Source organism: Epinephelus moara, chromosome 18 (genome assembly GCF_006386435.1).
Source record: "Epinephelus moara isolate mb chromosome 18, YSFRI_EMoa_1.0, whole genome shotgun sequence".
NCBI classification, from domain to species: domain Eukaryota; kingdom Metazoa; phylum Chordata; class Actinopteri; order Perciformes; family Serranidae; genus Epinephelus; species Epinephelus moara.
Window position 1 is genome coordinate 13,645,082 of NC_065523.1, and position 16,902 is coordinate 13,661,983.

Genomic DNA, 16,902 nt, shown 5'->3' on the forward strand with positions numbered 1-16,902 from the left:
CATCGCATTTTTAAAATAACATAAATAAACATAATGACTGTGCAGGAATTCAACACTTTCTTTAACATGAATACAGAAAATTTGCATTCAGTTTCTGCACTGAGGTTCAACCTATGACAAGTTGATTGTGACACTTGATTCAGACTGTGTCGTTGAGCTCGACAGTATGACAGACCCTGTAAATCTCTTCGCCTAGAGCTCATTTAGATTTTGAATTCCTTGGAGGTCCTAAAGGATAAAAAGGATAAGTGTGTGTTATAAATAGACACATCAAGCAAAGAAATGTTGAGGCACATATTCAAGAGGTCATGGCTGCCTGCATTTACTTTTCATTGATACAAAAATGTTTCTTAGATATAGATTAATAAAGAGAGACAGACTGGGGCATGAAATTGCATTAAAAGCAGAATCTGACACACCTGATAATGTCATAAACAATTATTTATCTGAAAAGAAGCTGTACATCTCACTGAAGAATCAACCAAGCACTAAGGGACACTTTCTGTGCACGCCACAAGAGATTAAAATAAAGCTCATCTGAAAAAAGCAACACAGAATGCAGAACCGAGAGAGCCGAGGCAAATACATCAGCCCTCAAACTCCACCTCAACATCCAGCATCTCATTTCCAGGTAGCAGGTCTTGTCAGCGACTGCTTGGTTCAGCTGATCCACCAGCTCAGGGTAGACTCAAGCGTAGAGGAGAGAGAATATAATATGTCAGGATTTTGTTACCAGGAAGTGGGTCGAGTTATTTATATTTCAACACTCGTCCTCGTGTACCCGAGGGAGAACCAGTGGTAGTAACCTGAAACTATATTCAAACATTGTCTGGTTCTGGATGCATCGAACTGATAGAGAACAACTGGCTCCATGTTTAGGAACTCCGAGGACCCAGAGAAGGAGAGATCTGTAAATGTGAATAATGTAAAAACTGTGTGGGAAGGTAAAGTGACCCTGTGAGGGATTCAACATTGGCAGAGGTGAGTCTGAGTCACTGTTTTCTATTCTGCCTGAGTCACTGTATACAAGAGCTGTGGAGGGAGGACGAGACAGGTTTTTACTGGTATTATCTCAGCTTTATCACTGTTATTGTCATTATTACTTATAGCTAAATACAATTTGTATTATTTGACTGTAGCTCTATTAATTCTGTATATTTGGAGTAACAGTAGGGTCCTGGTTGTCAGTTCTTTTGGGGTACACTGACAGCTGCTTTCAAACCTCGTGTGTAGTGGATATCAATATTTTTTCCTCAAGATAATAATATATCCTTTAATATATGTTAAAGGTCTAAATTGAAAGTGAAAACCTTCAGTGGTTCTTATTTAAAATCACGCTACTTGATGATTTCATGCAGTTTTAAGTATAGTTACTCAATGGGGGAAGAGATATCAATGCTTTAATGGAAAAATACTTCATTATAAGCAGCAAAAGTACACAAGGATTACAAGCAAAATGTAGTGCTTTAAGTATCAAAAGCAAAAGTACTTAATCTGCTGAAATGTGGTCACCGTGTATTATTTAATATATCACATTAATCGACCCTTAAAACTGATGCATCAGTACGTCAAGATGTTAGTATTGTACCGTTGAAGCCAATTGAGATGGTGTTAGTTCACCTTTTGTATACAGTTTCCAGTGGTTTTCCAACCTAGGGGTCAGGCCCCTGTAAAGGGTCACCAAATAAATCTGAGGGGTCGAGAGACGACTAATGGAAGAAAGAGGAAAAGTTCTGTTTAGGGCACATTACCTCTTTGGGCTTCAAACAGTTATTCAAATGAAATCATCTGTTAAGTTTACGGAAAAACGTCTCTTTGGCAGAACTGAAAGCAAATCACACACATGCTGGTGATCAGCTGGAAAGGTTGGAAACCACTCATCTTTAATAATACATTTTATTTAACACGCTTGTCATTTGTCTTTAATGTAAAATCGTCATCCGAAAAGTAGCTAATTGCAACTGTCAGAAAAAATGTAGTGGCGTAAAAATAATTGTACTTCTCTCTGATTTAGTGAAGTACACAGTAACATGGAAACACTCAAGTAAAGCAGAAGTACTTCAAAGTAGGCTTAAGTACTTGAGTAATATACTGTAGGTATATTATGTATAGTTACCTACATGGAATGATTGCTGCTATCTAACCTTATGCGAGAGAATAATTGGAGCATATTAAAGATCTACTGAACTGAACTTGAAGGGACAGTTAACCCCAAAATCCAAAATACATATTTCTCCTCTTTCATGTAGTGCTATTTAGCAGGCCAAATTGTTTTGGTGTGAGTTGCAGAGCATTGGAGATATCAGGAGAGATGTCTGCCATCTCTCCATTGTAATGGAACCAGATGGCACTCGGTTTGTGGTGCTCAAAGCGGCAAAAAATTTGATTTGAAAAACTCAACAGTAATGTCTCCTTCCAGATATCAAGACCTGGTCACTTAAGATAATCCACAGACCTTTGTTGTGAGCAGTTTCATATAGGACCTATTTTCTCTCTGCTGAACTACACCCACTAACCATATCACCAAGCAGAAGGAAGTGTGCATCTAATGCTAGCTCACCTAGCACCACTGAGCTAGCTAACAATACAGCTCAGCTGAGGAGGACACCATAAATGTTAACATCTTGTGCTGTACACGCACGCTTCCTTCTCATGGTGATTCAGTTGGCGGGTGTAGCTGGGTTGAAAGTAAATAGTTAATACATGACACTGCTCACAACAATGTCTGTGGATTATCTTCAGTAACTAGGTCATGATTTTTGTTGAGTTTTTCAAATGTATTTTTGGCACTTTGAGCACCACAAGCTGAGTGCCATCTAGTTCCATTGTATTTGAGAGAAGGCAGACATTTCTGTGGCTGATATCTCCAACACTCAGCAACGCACACCAAAACAATCTGCATGCAAGAGGAAAATATATATATTTTTGATTTGGGGGAAAACTGCCCCTTTAGTAGAAAAGTGGTAACTAATTGTGGTTTGTAGTTACGGTCAAATCAGTGAGGTTTTGCTGATATTTTTTGTTTTTCTTTGTTTTCCATATAGATTCTGGATTAAACCATTTCCGGAAGATGTTACTGCTTCATGTCCCACAGTTTGTAGTGTCTTACATTCAGAATGTAAAAGCACTTTCTCTTCTGTAGGTGTTGGAATGAAGCTCCATGAGAAGATTTTGAGCCACTACCTATCGTGCACCTCTCCAGTAGATAAAGAGGGATATCTTTACAAAAAGGTTTGGATAAACATAAGACACAAACAACATGAAGTAACTGAATCTTAAGCACTGATTTCCATGTGATGACAAGTTCAATAACCCTGATTTACTTTGACATCTGTCTCCATAGAAAGAGAGAAATGCCACCTACCAGCGGCGGTGGTTTGTCCTAAAGGCAAACCTGCTCTTCTACCAGGAGCGCCCAGCTGACCGACACCTGCTGGGTGTCATCGTGCTGGAGGGGTGTGCAGTCAGGCGGTCAGAGTCTGATGGACAGTTTACCTTTTCTCTGGTGTTTGAAGGGCCTGGACTAAAAACTTACAGATTTTCAGCAGTGGATGGTCAGACTCAGGAGAGCTGGGTGAAAGCTTTGCTCTCAGCCAGCCACTGTTACCTCTCCCTGCTGGTGAGAGACTTGGGGAGGCAGTATGAAGGTGTGTTGTGAAGGCTGTGACCTTGTTATGTTATTTTTTCTTAATTGTTAATTATCATACTTAGAATATTCAAAATGTAGGCCTCATTTTATTATAATTATGATGCATTATTATTTGTTCATCCTCTCTTTTATTATGTCTTCAATATTATTTAAAAGAATAATTCAACATTTTGGGATTTAGTCACTTTTTGGTAAAGTAAAGGTAAAAAAAGAAATCCACCTACCAGCACCTCTGAAGCCATTTTAAGTTGATTATTTGCAGGATTATTTCATGGCTCTAAGCAGTTGTGAGGAAACAAGCAGAGACTCCAGGAAGTTACTGCTCCCAGTCAGGAAATAATCCAGCACATAATCTGCTGTAAAAATGCAAATTGTTGTTTTTTAAATTTTGGCTTTTGTACAGATAAAACAATCAAGATATAAGATACCGTTTGTCTGGCATGATCAAGGTCTGGCTCGGGGGCCAATCGTGGCCAACAGATTGATTTTAAGCGGCCCACGCTTTGTCTTTTAAAATTAATTATATGTGGCCTTCCACAACTAAGCTAAGCTAACCAGCTGCTTATTGTACCTAAACAAGAGAGTGGTGGGCTATCAATCTTCTCTAATTAATGCCAGAAAATGAGCATGTTCCCAAAATGTCCAACTATTCCTTTAGAAAAGGTACCATATGTTGATTTTTTTTATGATTAATTACTTTAAGTAGCCATAGACATCTTTATTAATTTCCTGTTTTCCATCTGCAGAAGCGAAACAGCAACAAGGATCTGGCGAATCCAGTCACAGCTCCTCTGTCAGTGCTCTCAAACAGTCCACCACCACCTTCTTCTCTCCTGTGCAGGGGCCAACAGCAGTGGTTAGAGAGGGGAGAAGCTTCAGTGCCGGCACTGTTTTACAAGCACCTTCAATACCTACTAAAGTGGTGGCTAAAAAGTCCCCTAAAATGTGGCACAGGAGAAATGCTTATGTCACACCACTTAATGGACCGGCACCTTTGTACGGCGAGTGGCCTCTGTTGGGTTTTGATCCGCTAGAGGAGTTCAGCAAACTTCATGATTATTATGGGCAGGAAGTGAAGAAAGCGAGAGAGGAGTGGCTGAGGAGTCGTCGAGCAGAAGAGGAACACGGTGATCAACATCTCATTGACTTGGGGTAAAAGAAATCTGACAGTTAGAGACCATATAAGGGGAAGTGAGATGGAGTGGTTCATGTGTGTTGAAAAGGAAGTGAACCTGAGGTGCTGTGAGTCTAACTGTATTTAAGAACATAGTGTTGGAGGCCCAGACTCCTGTAAATGTGCTAAATGTTCCTCTATTTCATATAATGGGTTTAGATCATTTCTATATTGGATTTGTTTCACAGAAAGTTGTTATTTTCTTGAGCCAAGACGGACTTAAAGTGTTCATAGGATGCAACAAAGACAAAGCAAGGGATCTGCACACAGAGGATCGAAAGTGCAGCTGGTGTCTGCACATCTGCACCTGTTGTGGAGATCGGTCTGTTTCACAGGCATGTTCTGTTTGAGCGTCTAAGTATACTGTGACAGTGAGCCAGCATGCACAATAGCAGGACCCTGAAACTGAAGCAGCTTAATGGAATTTAGTTATCATTAACTGTATTATTCATACTTAGTTTCATACTTGTATAGAAAGGCATTTTCCTTATTTGTTCTTATGTCCTCTGCTAATTGGAACCTGCACAACTCCTACTGACTACATTAGTATGCATAACAGTTGCCTGAGCAGATATTCACACATGGTGCAATTAATGATTTCATCCATGGCATAGAAAGGCTGTTTATTGCAGTATTAAGTATAAAGAGTATTATATATTTTTCATTGCATGAAAAATAAAATCAGTCTGTTGACTTAAATGTCTCATAATCAATTAGTTGAAAGTAGTTGCACAGGTATACTGTACATCTGTGATGCAAAATACAAAGAAAAACATAATATTATTTCATATTTTAGTCAAGACTGTGAAGTGTGATAATGATAAAAATGCTGGTATATGTACTACAGGTCAGCAGGTGGGCAGGGCAAGTGTTGGGAATGGCTGAAAAGGGTTATTGTAGGGCAGGAGGGAGTGGCTGGATGTGAGAGTCAGGGGACTGGGAGAGACGAGAAGGTCAGGGGGCATTTGCTGGTAGAGTAGAGAAATGGTGGCAAAGGGGAAAGTTGAAATGTGGCTGGCAAGCTGGACAGGAAGACAGAATGTGACATGACACATTAAGAATTTTCCAGCAGGCCTTTGTCACTGCAGACATGTTGAGCTGACAAAGCACAGGTGTTACTAATAACATTATAGATGGCTCCATACCTACCGAGTCCCAGTATGCCATGAGAGTGTAAGAATAAGCCAGCACGATCAATACCAGGACCCTGAACTTGAAGCCACTAAACCGAATTCAGCCATCCTTCACTGAGTGCATTTACATGGACATGAATAACCTATTTATAATCTGGTTTTTGAGTACCAGTACATGTGTTTGAGCATGTAAACACCATATCCCATTCATGAGAAACCTGTATATGCTAGCTGAAGTACTCGGAAAGCAACCATGATGTATACAGGGAATATTCATATTTTTCTGTGCTTATGTAAACACTGTATCATAACATGATTTTAGCCATGATAAGCCTCATAAACGGGTTATTCATGTCCATGTAATTGTACACATTGATTCGGCTATTAACTGCTGAGTTACATGTCTCATAATTAGTTTGCTTCCATATTAATACACAGTCCTAGATCACCTATAAGTATATATAATGTATGCTGATACAAAAATTACAAACACAACATTGGTTGCTGGTCCAGTTCATAAAGTTTAAAAAATATATATTTCCACTAGGATTACAAAATAGCATATGGAAACAAGCATGAGACAGATATAATTTGTCTCTTTTACTGTATCGTGTTTGAATGTTTCTTACAGTCAAAGGCATGATGTTTTTAGAAGAATTCTTAAAGCATGCACAAAAAAATTTGTGTTTGAGATCTGTAAAAAAAATATTGGGGAATTTGTGGTCAACACACGAGAATAATCTGTTTATGAGGCATATCCTGGTTATGATCATATTCTGGATACAGTGTTTACATGAGCACAGAGCAATTGGGTTAGTCATATTCCCCTGATACATCCTGGTTTCTTTCGGAGTACTCCAGCTTGCATATTTCCCAAAATTCGATCATAAATGGGTTATTCATGTCCATGCAAACGCACTCACAGTGAACACTGAAGCTTGGGAAATTTATTTGCCCTCCCTTTTACTGGAAAAAAAGAAATCACTGAGCCTGAAGCATCAGAAACAGTGTCAGTGCAGGCTAGTAAACAGCAGAGGGCGCTGCAGGCACAGTAACCACCTGACATAGTGTATTCTTAGCAGTATGATTTAGTTAGAAATAGCACAGTGATTTATAAAAGTATGCAAGAGACACAAATAATGCAGCTGGTGTTAAAACTGACAGGTTAAATATTTGTGGGAAATGAAGTGCCCTTAATTGAGTTATCTGCTCATTTACTCAGATCATTACAACGTGTCTGACTGTCACTTCAGTTAAAGCCACTGGATTAATTAAACAAAACAACTGCTCACGAGGCAAAACATGTTGACGTTTAATAAGGTTTATAATTAAACACTTCATTCAGCCTCCTCCACGTTCAATGCCAGCAGACTGAAAAAAGCTGACACCTGACCTTACAATTAAAATTTACTGTTCAATCCTGCCGTCTATGGAGTCAAATAACATAACAAGGCAACTTGAAGCTGGTAAGTATTCAAACATACCAGAGTAAAACATACATCTCTGACACCTGACATGTCACGAAGGTTCCTCTAAGGTCTTCTTTCTCCTTAGTACAAACTGGGAGCGTCTTCACATTCCTGACCCCACACACAGACATACCAATCACCTAAAAAGTGATAGATGGCTGCAGAGGATCGTGGTGACACGTGTCACATTACAGCATAGACTCCCTGAAATGTATGGAAACACTTCCTCACAATAGCAGCCTGTAAACACACTGTGAAATGAGACCATTTAATTTATTTTACAGATGTGTATAGTCAGCAAGCTGCAGCAGCTGACACGTCTGTGAAAGTTTGCGAGGCCACAGCTTATTTTCAATTAATAGCTTTGACTCATAACATTTAGAAACAGGTGGACCAAATCTTTAAGCAATAAATGCAGGAGTTAGGAGTAAGCTATTATTTCTGTCTTTTTTTAATTTATTAATTTATTAATTAAGACAGATTAAAAAAAAAATGAGGGTTGTCAAAAAATGTCACTAATTATTTTTTGTTTTAATTATTTCAGAAATAATAGCTTACTCCTAACTCCTGCATGGAAAATGGAAAAAACGCAGGAACAGTTCAAAAAAATAGTACAGATGTCTTCATGTTTCAAAGAACATATTTGCTTTATGTCTAACATGTTAAACAACGAAAAGACAAGAGGCTTTGTAATTATGTTGATTGTTTTTTATATAATGATGAATTAATTAAAGGCTCTATATATGACATTCAGAGCAACTATGTGCTATGTAAAGATGTTGTGGAGTAATGGCATCCTGAGCAAAGAATGAAGTCATGCTCTCTCTGTTTGTAAAGTAATCTGAGCCTCTCTTTTCTTTGCTGTGGTGCAGGTCCAGCCACATGTGCATGTTAGTAGGTGTATCCATCTGCTAGCTAACCGCTGCCACTCTGCACTGCGCTCATATGGCAGTTACAGGTGGTTACCATTGATAACAGCGACAGCGTTGTCAAAAGCCTTTAATGCCCACCCTTTGTTTCCCCCCAGATTAAATAGTTGTACTAGTGTTAGTTGGTCGTTGGCTGTAGTTTTTGCAATGTGTTCAAATGCAACTTTTTGGCCAAGACACAGGGGATGTGAGATGACGCAGCAGTTCGCCTTCGTCAACATCAGTTCTTTGATAATGGTTTGTTGTGTGGGCCTTTAGCTGTGTTAGCACTGTTGCTACTATTAACCGTTTAGCTGCCTGCTCAGTCACCACCATGTTGAGAACCGTGTGTAGACAACCCTGGCCCACCTGCTGAATGGTAGACATACCACTTGACATTCATCTCCTTTAATATATCACATGCTACAAGTACAGAATGAAAAATGGCTGCAAGAAATGCTAGATAAACTAAAAAAACAGCTAGAGTTGTTCCAGGTAGACATAATATGCTATACATTATATTGTTATGATCTAAAATGTTTAGCCAGTAAACTAATGCCAATTGCTTTTCCTTAATTTGCAGCATTAGGGGACTGTCTATTTGATTTAGCCTTAAACTGAGATTTTAAGGCACTGAATCATTCATGTAAGAGCACATAAGGAGCACAAGCAACATTTCAGGCTTGAATCTGGTCTGTTAAAGGTCACATTTGGTAATTTCACCACTTAAAATTATTGCTTCAGCACACACTTGGCTTGATTTTAATCTGAAAATTCAAAATTTGTTATATATATATATAAAATAAAATATTATAAAAGTTATAATTCAGGGTTTTTTCATGGTGAATGTGAAGCCAAAGTGCAAAAATATATCATGGAGTTGATCAGTCTGAACCCTCTTTAAAAGTAGAAATCACAGTCAGAACATGGGGTATGACATACAGTATTTCATGCCTGCAACAAGGTGGTGAGAATCAAGTGAGCCTGGGATCAAAGGTCAGCTGGATCACAGGGGAGGTCTGACAGCTAGCATCGGGCTCTGGATGTCCTGAACACCAAAGATAAACAAACGTCTGTCTGATCCAACTTACCGCAGAAGTGGAACCCAGTGAAGAGCAGAGACATGACTCATGATTGAGAGATCAATGGAAACACAAACAATCAGGACCAGAGAGCCGAGAGAGGGGCCAGAAATAAAGTCCTCCAATAGAGGAGATTAACAAAGCTGTTAATGAAATGAAAACAGATTATCTCTGAGGTAAATTTGGATATAAAACCTGAAAAAACTAATGAAGGAAAGCATTTTGTTCTCAGGGCCCGGCGCGTTGGCAGACTGTCAAGTTTATTTAGCTATTTTGGTCGTGCTCAGCTGTCCCTTTTATGTTCTTCTGGGAATGTCTGCTGCCATCACCCTGCCAAGTTATCCCTCTTATATTTAAGGGGGTAGGAATGGCGGGCAGACGATGCGAGAGGGTGGTCGGGAGGACAAACAGGTGGGAAAGTATTCATGCCTGAGGCCAGTCACTAAACACACACCTTTGTGGTGGTGAAAAAGGTGGATTGCTGCCAGGGGTTAATGGTGCTTTCACTTGGCTGTCATGTTGTGGGTAATTTAACGCTGACAACAAAACTGATCCTCAGACAGAAGCAAAACTACAACAAACAAAACAGAAAACAGACACAAGGAGCTCACATTTACATTTAAAAATAAGATCATAGATACATAAATGCCTTTATGCAGTAGTGGAAAGTAAGGACATTTATTCAAGTACTGTACTTATACTGTGAATATTTTAATTTCATACGTCTTTCTGCTTCTACTCTACTACGTTGCAGAGTGAAATATAGTACTTTTAACTCCATTTATCTATTAGTTAAAGTTACACATTATTCTTTTAATGTAAAAAAAAAACATTATATAAAATACAAAGAATTGTTAGATATAAAACCCTTTCCTCGATGTCACATTTCTGATGTGCAGGCATGGACTGCAGAGGCAGGGTTTTGGGGCCACGAATTTTGGAGTCTGCTGAATGAATAATTTATGAACTCAATACTCACACATCGGTGATATAAGCCCGTGTCTGTTTCGATATATGTCCTTACACCATCTGAGCGAACTGCAACACCCCCTCCCCTTCAGTTTCATTCCGTGGTTTATGTTGACACGTGCACTAATGGGTAATGTCCCATTTCAACCTCTCAGATGGTCTCCTATGAATTATTATTATCCAATATTTCACAAAGAAAGCAATAATCAGAGAAAATCTAAAAGAAAATCATACAAATTTAGTATATATTTGTAGCAGGATGTTGTTCTTCTATCCACCAAAATCAGCTACAAAAATACTTTTTATTAATAAACTAATAATGTCATATATAATCTAAGTCACAGAAGCCATTTTTCAGCAGAGCACCTACTTTTACTTTGAGCACATTTAGCTGATAAGTGTGCACTTAAACTTAAGTAGGACTTTAAATGCAGGGCTTTTGCAGGGCTTTTTACAGGGAGTATTTTGATACTGTTGTACTGTTATTTTTATTTGAGTTTTGAGTAGTTCCTCCACCTGTGCTTCTATATCTTGCAGCACACAATGAATTTATATTTTATACTTAATTCTGAGTATCTTCTAAATAAGTTTTTTTATTATTATTATTTAGTTAGTTATTTTATTTATTAGTGTGCTTACGTTGCTTTTATTGCTTGCTGCCTCCTGGATGTTCATGTACATTACTTATTTTGTGCTTCATAATTAAAGATAATGATGTTATTAAAAACAACAATACCAAAGATGGTGATGATTATGGGTAGTATTGTGAGATGTTTAATAGGAAGTCATTCTTCATTTATCAGTCACAATTAAATCAAGTTTAATAGTCACTAATAATAGCATACTCATTAAGGTGAGATCATTGGATAGAAAATGCTTCGTACAGATTTTTTAAGCAGTCACAACTAAAATTATAAGTATTTTCTATTTTTTTTATTCTTTTTTTTTTTTCATTAATTCAATTATAAACTATGCCAATACCCTAAATTCATCATAACAGAGTAAAGAACCGTTTTTAAAAGGGGGAAAATGAATAAATAAAGAAGTGTCTTTAATAAAGTGAAGCATAATGCATCAGGAGAAAGTATTACAGTATTCAATTCTTATTTATACACACATACAATTCAGTGTGAGCATGCAAATCCAAAGTTTTTCAAATACATGCAAAGAAAACTGTTCTTCCATCTTGTTTGTTGTGTGAAGAGATATTTTGATTGAATATATAAATGAGCCAGACGCCTTCATTCAGCAGTACATCTTACATTACATTAGAGCACATTAGCATCATTACAACTTAAAATAAGCTGTGCACATACAGGGTAAAAGCATCAGTCACTGAGTGTATGGAAGGCTTGTATCTCAGTCCGTAATATAGCAATGGACATCACAAACCAAAAATAAAGTGGCTGCTGTGCCTCTATGCAGGCAGATGGAGGTGGTCAGAAGGAGGGTGGAGAGATACCGTCCAGTGGTCCAACAAGCATCTAATGTCCCGAATGTCCTTATTAGTCCACGTGGGACTGCAGACCTGCAGCATGGTCCCTTAGATATCAGGTTTACTTAATTCCAAGACTCCTGGGTCTATTTCTGATCTCCTGTAAGGTGATACGATGTACCGCCATTCTGTCTCCTCCACTTTAGCCATCAGTTCATCCTTAACCATCCTTTCTCACTCCCTCCCTCTCTTTTTTATCCCCATCCAAACTTGAGGCTGCGGCTAAAGTTAGATTGGCCGGCGGAGGGGTATATAAGCCCCCGGGGATGTACGTATAACGCGGCTTCACACTATCTTTCCTTCTTGATCAGCCAAACCTCCACTGATACCGTCTCAAGATGGTGAGTACCAGGTCTCCCACACTTCTGCACTCTTCTGGTGGAAACATCTACAGGGGAAACAAACCAACCCTATGGATTAAATCTTCTCGTTGATGACTTTTTTTTGTCAAGTCTTGAAATAATGATATCAAATAGATGGGAGCATGTGTCATCACTTCCAGTAAACCAAGTCATTTTGGAAATTTTTTGTGGATTTACAGTTCTCGTTGATGCAGTCTTAAGGATGCTTGGGTACCAATGTGTTGTTAAATTGCATGCCAAACATCTGCAGGACCAAATTCAAGAAAATGATTATTAAAAAAACCTTCAGCCCTGCTCACAAACCAAATGCATGTCATATTTGTAGTCAGATCATCAGATTTACTAACCTGATGTTTGTACCTGAACATCTCATCTGCTAGAGCAGTGCCTCCCAACCTGGGGTCAAGACCTCTTTACCAGGTAACAACATAACCTGAGGGGTTATGACATAGTTGATGGGACAGGAAAAAACAAAAATCTGCAACACAAAATTTATGTCAGCCTTTTTTTGTTATCTTTGTTGCTGTAGTTTCATCTGAAAATGAAAGAAGTTCATAGAGGAAAACCACTATTTTTGGGTAGATAAATGCACGTCCACGTTACGTAACTTTAATGAGTCACAAGCCAAAAGGAGGTTGGGAACCTCTGCCTGTACAGATGTGAGTTTTAGACAAAATATAACTGACTGACCTGAAGATGTCACTCGTGTGTTTGTCCTCCAGTCACCAAAGAAGGCCAAGAGGAGGGCAGCAGCAGGAGATAGCGGCTCCTCCAACGTGTTCTCCATGTTTGAGCAGAGCCAGATTCAGGAGTACAAAGAGGTGAGGTTTGTCCGGCCACACAGTGATACTCCATCCCCTACAGGAGCCCATTTTTCCCTATTGTTTCATCATGGCAGCCTCAGGATGCATTAGACATCTGTATAACTTCTGATAGATAAATGTAAACCACCTCCGATTCTGAATTCACGCTGGTGTGATTTGAGTTCGATTTCTTGGAGCTGGTAACCAAAATTAGAGTTTGGTAATTAAGCAGCTCTTGGATCCATTTTCACAGCAGTTGCTATTTTGCAGTCGCCCCCTCTCCCCTGACAATTTAATCAGCACGAGAATGTCATTAGGAGGAGCTCTGAAATTTCTGTCACCATCTGAAGCTCTCAACATTTTGTTCCCCTTTGACCTCGCCCCCCCCAGCTGTCACCCAGACTTCTCCTTAAGGCTTAAGGCTGTGAGGCCAAGCAGAACAACTGGACCTTGTATTGTAGTGCAGAACAGAGGACATGAGTAGAAAAAGGAAAGAGCATGTTTGATATATTCAGTAGTTTTAACTTTTATTTGTGTCCAATCAGAGAATTACTTGGAGAAATGAATGGAGAAAGAAGGACCAAAAAGCAAAGGGAGAAAGAATGAAGTGTGAAAGGCGTGTGGAGTTCAGTAAGGTCAGGGAGATGGAATTTTATAAGAGCAGCCAAGAGATTACATGATGGTGTTGGTGTTTTTTAATGCGTTGTCAAGGGATATGTGCTGCGAATAGAGGAAACATGCCTCTTGCGATAAGTGATACAGGCTCCTTGAATGCCACTTTGGGAATGTTCAACATGATGATTAGGGTGATCTTAGCACGTTACTCAGATGGAAAAATAGATGTGGGTGTTTTGGATTAGTCAGAGCGAGGGCAGTGTGTGTGTGTATGTGTGTGTGAGAGAGAGATAGAGAGAGAGTAAGAAATAAGAAGGAAGGGAGGGAGATGAGCAGCGCGATCAAGTCCAAGAGGTCATCTTAAGTTTCATAGATGTAAGTTGTGCAGGGTGAGCAGATCAGACAGCTGTTCCCTAACGTTACTTTCCTAAATTAACATGTAAGAGAAGACTTGGGGCTACCTTAAGCACCCCCACCACCCCCCTTAACCCCCCTTGAACCCCCCTCAAGGCCATGACAGTGAGATCTGCCTTTTTGGGTGCAGCCTTTCTCTTGTGCACTACCCTCTAACAACATTTGTAAAGCATTGTGTCAAAGATATTTGCAGCTGCTGCTTTCACAGACAAAGTGATGACAGAGGAGTCCCTGAAAGTGTTAAGGGGTCTCACCCCATCCATTCACACAGCCCGTCTCCCCATCTGTCCTCAGTGCTTCCTTCAAGTAATAACCACAGTCTTCCTCTCTGTAGGCTTTCACAATCATTGACCAGAACAGAGATGGTATCATCAGCAAAGATGACCTGAGGGACGTGCTGGCTTCATTGGGTGAGTGCTGATGGGATCAGTCTACAGTGGAAAAGCACGTGTTTCATGGTTTCTTGGACTAATATGATTTTTTTTTTTGTGGTTGTTCAGGCCAGCTTAACGTGAAGAATGAGGAGCTGGAGGCCATGATCAAAGAGGCCAGCGGTCCCATCAACTTCACCGTCTTCCTCACCATGTTCGGAGAGAAGCTGAAGGGTGGGTGTCTCATTTTCACCGACTGTCCCTGTCACACTGATGTGTGTTTTAGATTATTTCCATCATGCTGATGTTGACTGAAGTCCTTACTGGTCATTAGTGGTAGTACATCTACTCAAGTGTTGTACTTAAGTTCAAATTTCTGGTATGTAATACATAAACCCCCATCAAGGAAACACTAGATGAAACTACCCAACAGTGTATAAAGGTGTTAAAATTAGCTTCACCTCGAACAACTACATCACAGGGTGCTTATATATCAATACATCAATGACACTGTTCCACTAATATAATAATATAGCACTGATTAGGGCCGTTCTGTGTAATGAGTACTTTTATACTTTAACACACATTGTTGCACCCTGAATGCAATTATCCATGGAGCATTTCTGTTGTGTGTCACTGATAGATTTACTCAATGTTTTTGTCACCACTGTGCGTCAGTGTAAAGGTCAACTAACCTCTTCCTTCTGTCCTCACCAGGTGCTGACCCCGAGGATGTTATTCTTAGCTCCTTCAAAGTCCTGGACCCAGAGGGTACTGGAACCATCAAGAAGGGATTGTAAGCAAATTTAATAGATTATTTTTAATGTTCTCTATGCAAGTCCAAATTGGATCAATTCAAATGTATGACCAAAATCTGTTTGCACATTCCAGCCTTGAGGAGCTCCTGACCACTCAGTGCGACAGGTTCTCCAAGGAAGAGGTAAAATCAGCAACCTGTTAGAGGAACACTGCATGTTTTTGGCAGACTGGCTCGTTGGTATTATTGCGTACTGTTATTCAACACGTCCTGTCTCTATATGCAGATATGATGGCGGCTTTCAAAGTGTCCTCATTGTTTGCAGATAGGATGACTCCTTTCTTTCATTTTCTGGAAGGGTCTCTCCCTTATTCCACAGGGAAGATGTCAGATTTTACTATATCCACCCAATGCCCGAGGTTCCTCTATTATTGGTTATCAAAACTTTAAAGTTTAACCTGGACTCAAATCTTAACAATGTGGTCAAGTAAGCTGAATCTAAAGTGTGAGCTTAAAATGTGAGTGGGTTGATAACGGACCAGTATCTCAAAAACATGGTGCATTCCTTTCCAAAACATTAATGAGATCATACATCCCCTGCCAAGCTGAATTTCCAACTATTTTCCCCCTCAGATTAAGAACATGTGGGCCGCCTTCCCCCCAGATGTTGCTGGCAACGTAGACTACAAGAACATCTGCTACGTCATCACACACGGAGAGGAGAAGGAGGAGTAAAGAGAAAGCAAGAAGACACGAAAAGACAGCAATCCCTTCGCTATTCTGCCTTCCCTGCCCTTTTCTTTCCTCCTCGCTTCCTTTTTGTGTAAACCCATGTGCTCAGCCGTTCATGTTCGAACCAAAGACTTGTCACACCTACACATGACAGGGCTGATGCCCGTGGGGTGTCTATGTTTGCTTATGGGGAATAGGGGTGATTTTCAATAAAATTATCCTGTAACATCATTTCTATCCACAAGCTCCAAAACCTTTTCTTTCCTTGTAATTATCTTCTGTCTTCTCACCTCTACATCTCTGTCTGCCCTGTCACTTCCTCCTCTGAGTTGTTTGTGTGAATGAAACTTTTCACCCTGCTTCCTGTAGTATCTGAGGAAAAGACAGGTTTATTACTGAGAGGGGGCGCACATAAAGTGGGAGGACCTCATTCCAAATTTTGAAGATGTCCTCTTGGGTGGAGAAGGTGAGAGGACGAAGAGCATTTGCAGGTTAGAAAGGAAAAAAGTTGTCTCCTTAAAGTGACGACAACTTTTTTCCGTGCAAAGTGGGAAAAAAACACTACTGAAGGAGGGGAGAGAAAGGGCCGAAAGAAAACATTCAAATCTTCGTTTTCTTTCCCTCCGCTCCTTCCTCCATCCATTAAATCATCTTTTTTTTCCATAAGCTGTCTCGACCTCAGTGACCTTTCCTCTGTAATGAATAAAAGGGACAAACTGTGAATAAAATCTCTTTCGTTTTGTACAATAGTGTCTCTCTTCAGTGGTTCTGTGGGACAGGGTTCAAGGGAGGAAACAAGTCTGGAGAAATTCACAGCAAAATCCCTCATGAACACAAAGCTAGCGACATCTAGTGGAGAATCTTTACATCTGCAAGAACAAAGATGGGCCTGAGAGGCACATCTAATCCACAGATCAGCACCTACTCTGAACTTCTGCACAGAGGGCAAAGAAATGACCAAACGACTTT

At 39.7% G+C, this 16,902-nt stretch overlaps 2 protein-coding genes and 1 long non-coding RNA gene across 4 annotated transcripts; 2 read left to right on the plus strand and 1 right to left on the minus strand.

The window, feature by feature from the left end:
• The first annotated feature begins 674 nt into the window (after positions 1–674).
• On the plus strand, positions 675–5,516 carry pheta2 (PH domain containing endocytic trafficking adaptor 2). Of its 2 annotated transcripts, none has more exons than XM_050068203.1 (4): positions 675–981; positions 3,045–3,231; positions 3,344–3,647; positions 4,396–5,516. In XM_050068203.1, the coding sequence occupies exons 2-4, from the start codon at positions 3,151–3,153 to the stop codon at positions 4,803–4,805; spliced, it is 795 nt and encodes a 264-aa protein (XP_049924160.1). In that variant the 5' UTR covers positions 675–981; positions 3,045–3,150; the 3' UTR covers positions 4,806–5,516. The 2 variants fall into 2 exon arrangements, with proteins under 2 accessions (XP_049924160.1, XP_049924159.1); XM_050068202.1 differs by having other exon boundaries at positions 676–981; positions 3,143–3,231.
• A 5,982-nt stretch (positions 5,517–11,498) lies between these two features.
• On the plus strand, positions 11,499–16,680 carry mylpfa (myosin light chain, phosphorylatable, fast skeletal muscle a). Its single transcript, XM_050068206.1, has 7 exons — positions 11,499–12,220; positions 12,964–13,062; positions 14,408–14,483; positions 14,574–14,678; positions 15,162–15,240; positions 15,336–15,384; positions 15,835–16,680. The coding sequence occupies exons 1-7, from the start codon at positions 12,218–12,220 to the stop codon at positions 15,934–15,936; spliced, it is 513 nt and encodes a 170-aa protein (XP_049924163.1). The 5' UTR covers positions 11,499–12,217; the 3' UTR covers positions 15,937–16,680.
• LOC126404855 (uncharacterized) lies at positions 12,130–13,068 on the minus strand. Its single transcript, XR_007571526.1, has 3 exons — positions 12,932–13,068; positions 12,589–12,719; positions 12,130–12,267 (listed from the first exon to the last, which is right to left on the minus strand). It is a non-coding gene; the product is annotated as an uncharacterized LOC126404855 (long non-coding RNA).
• Positions 16,681–16,902: the final 222 nt, after the last annotated feature.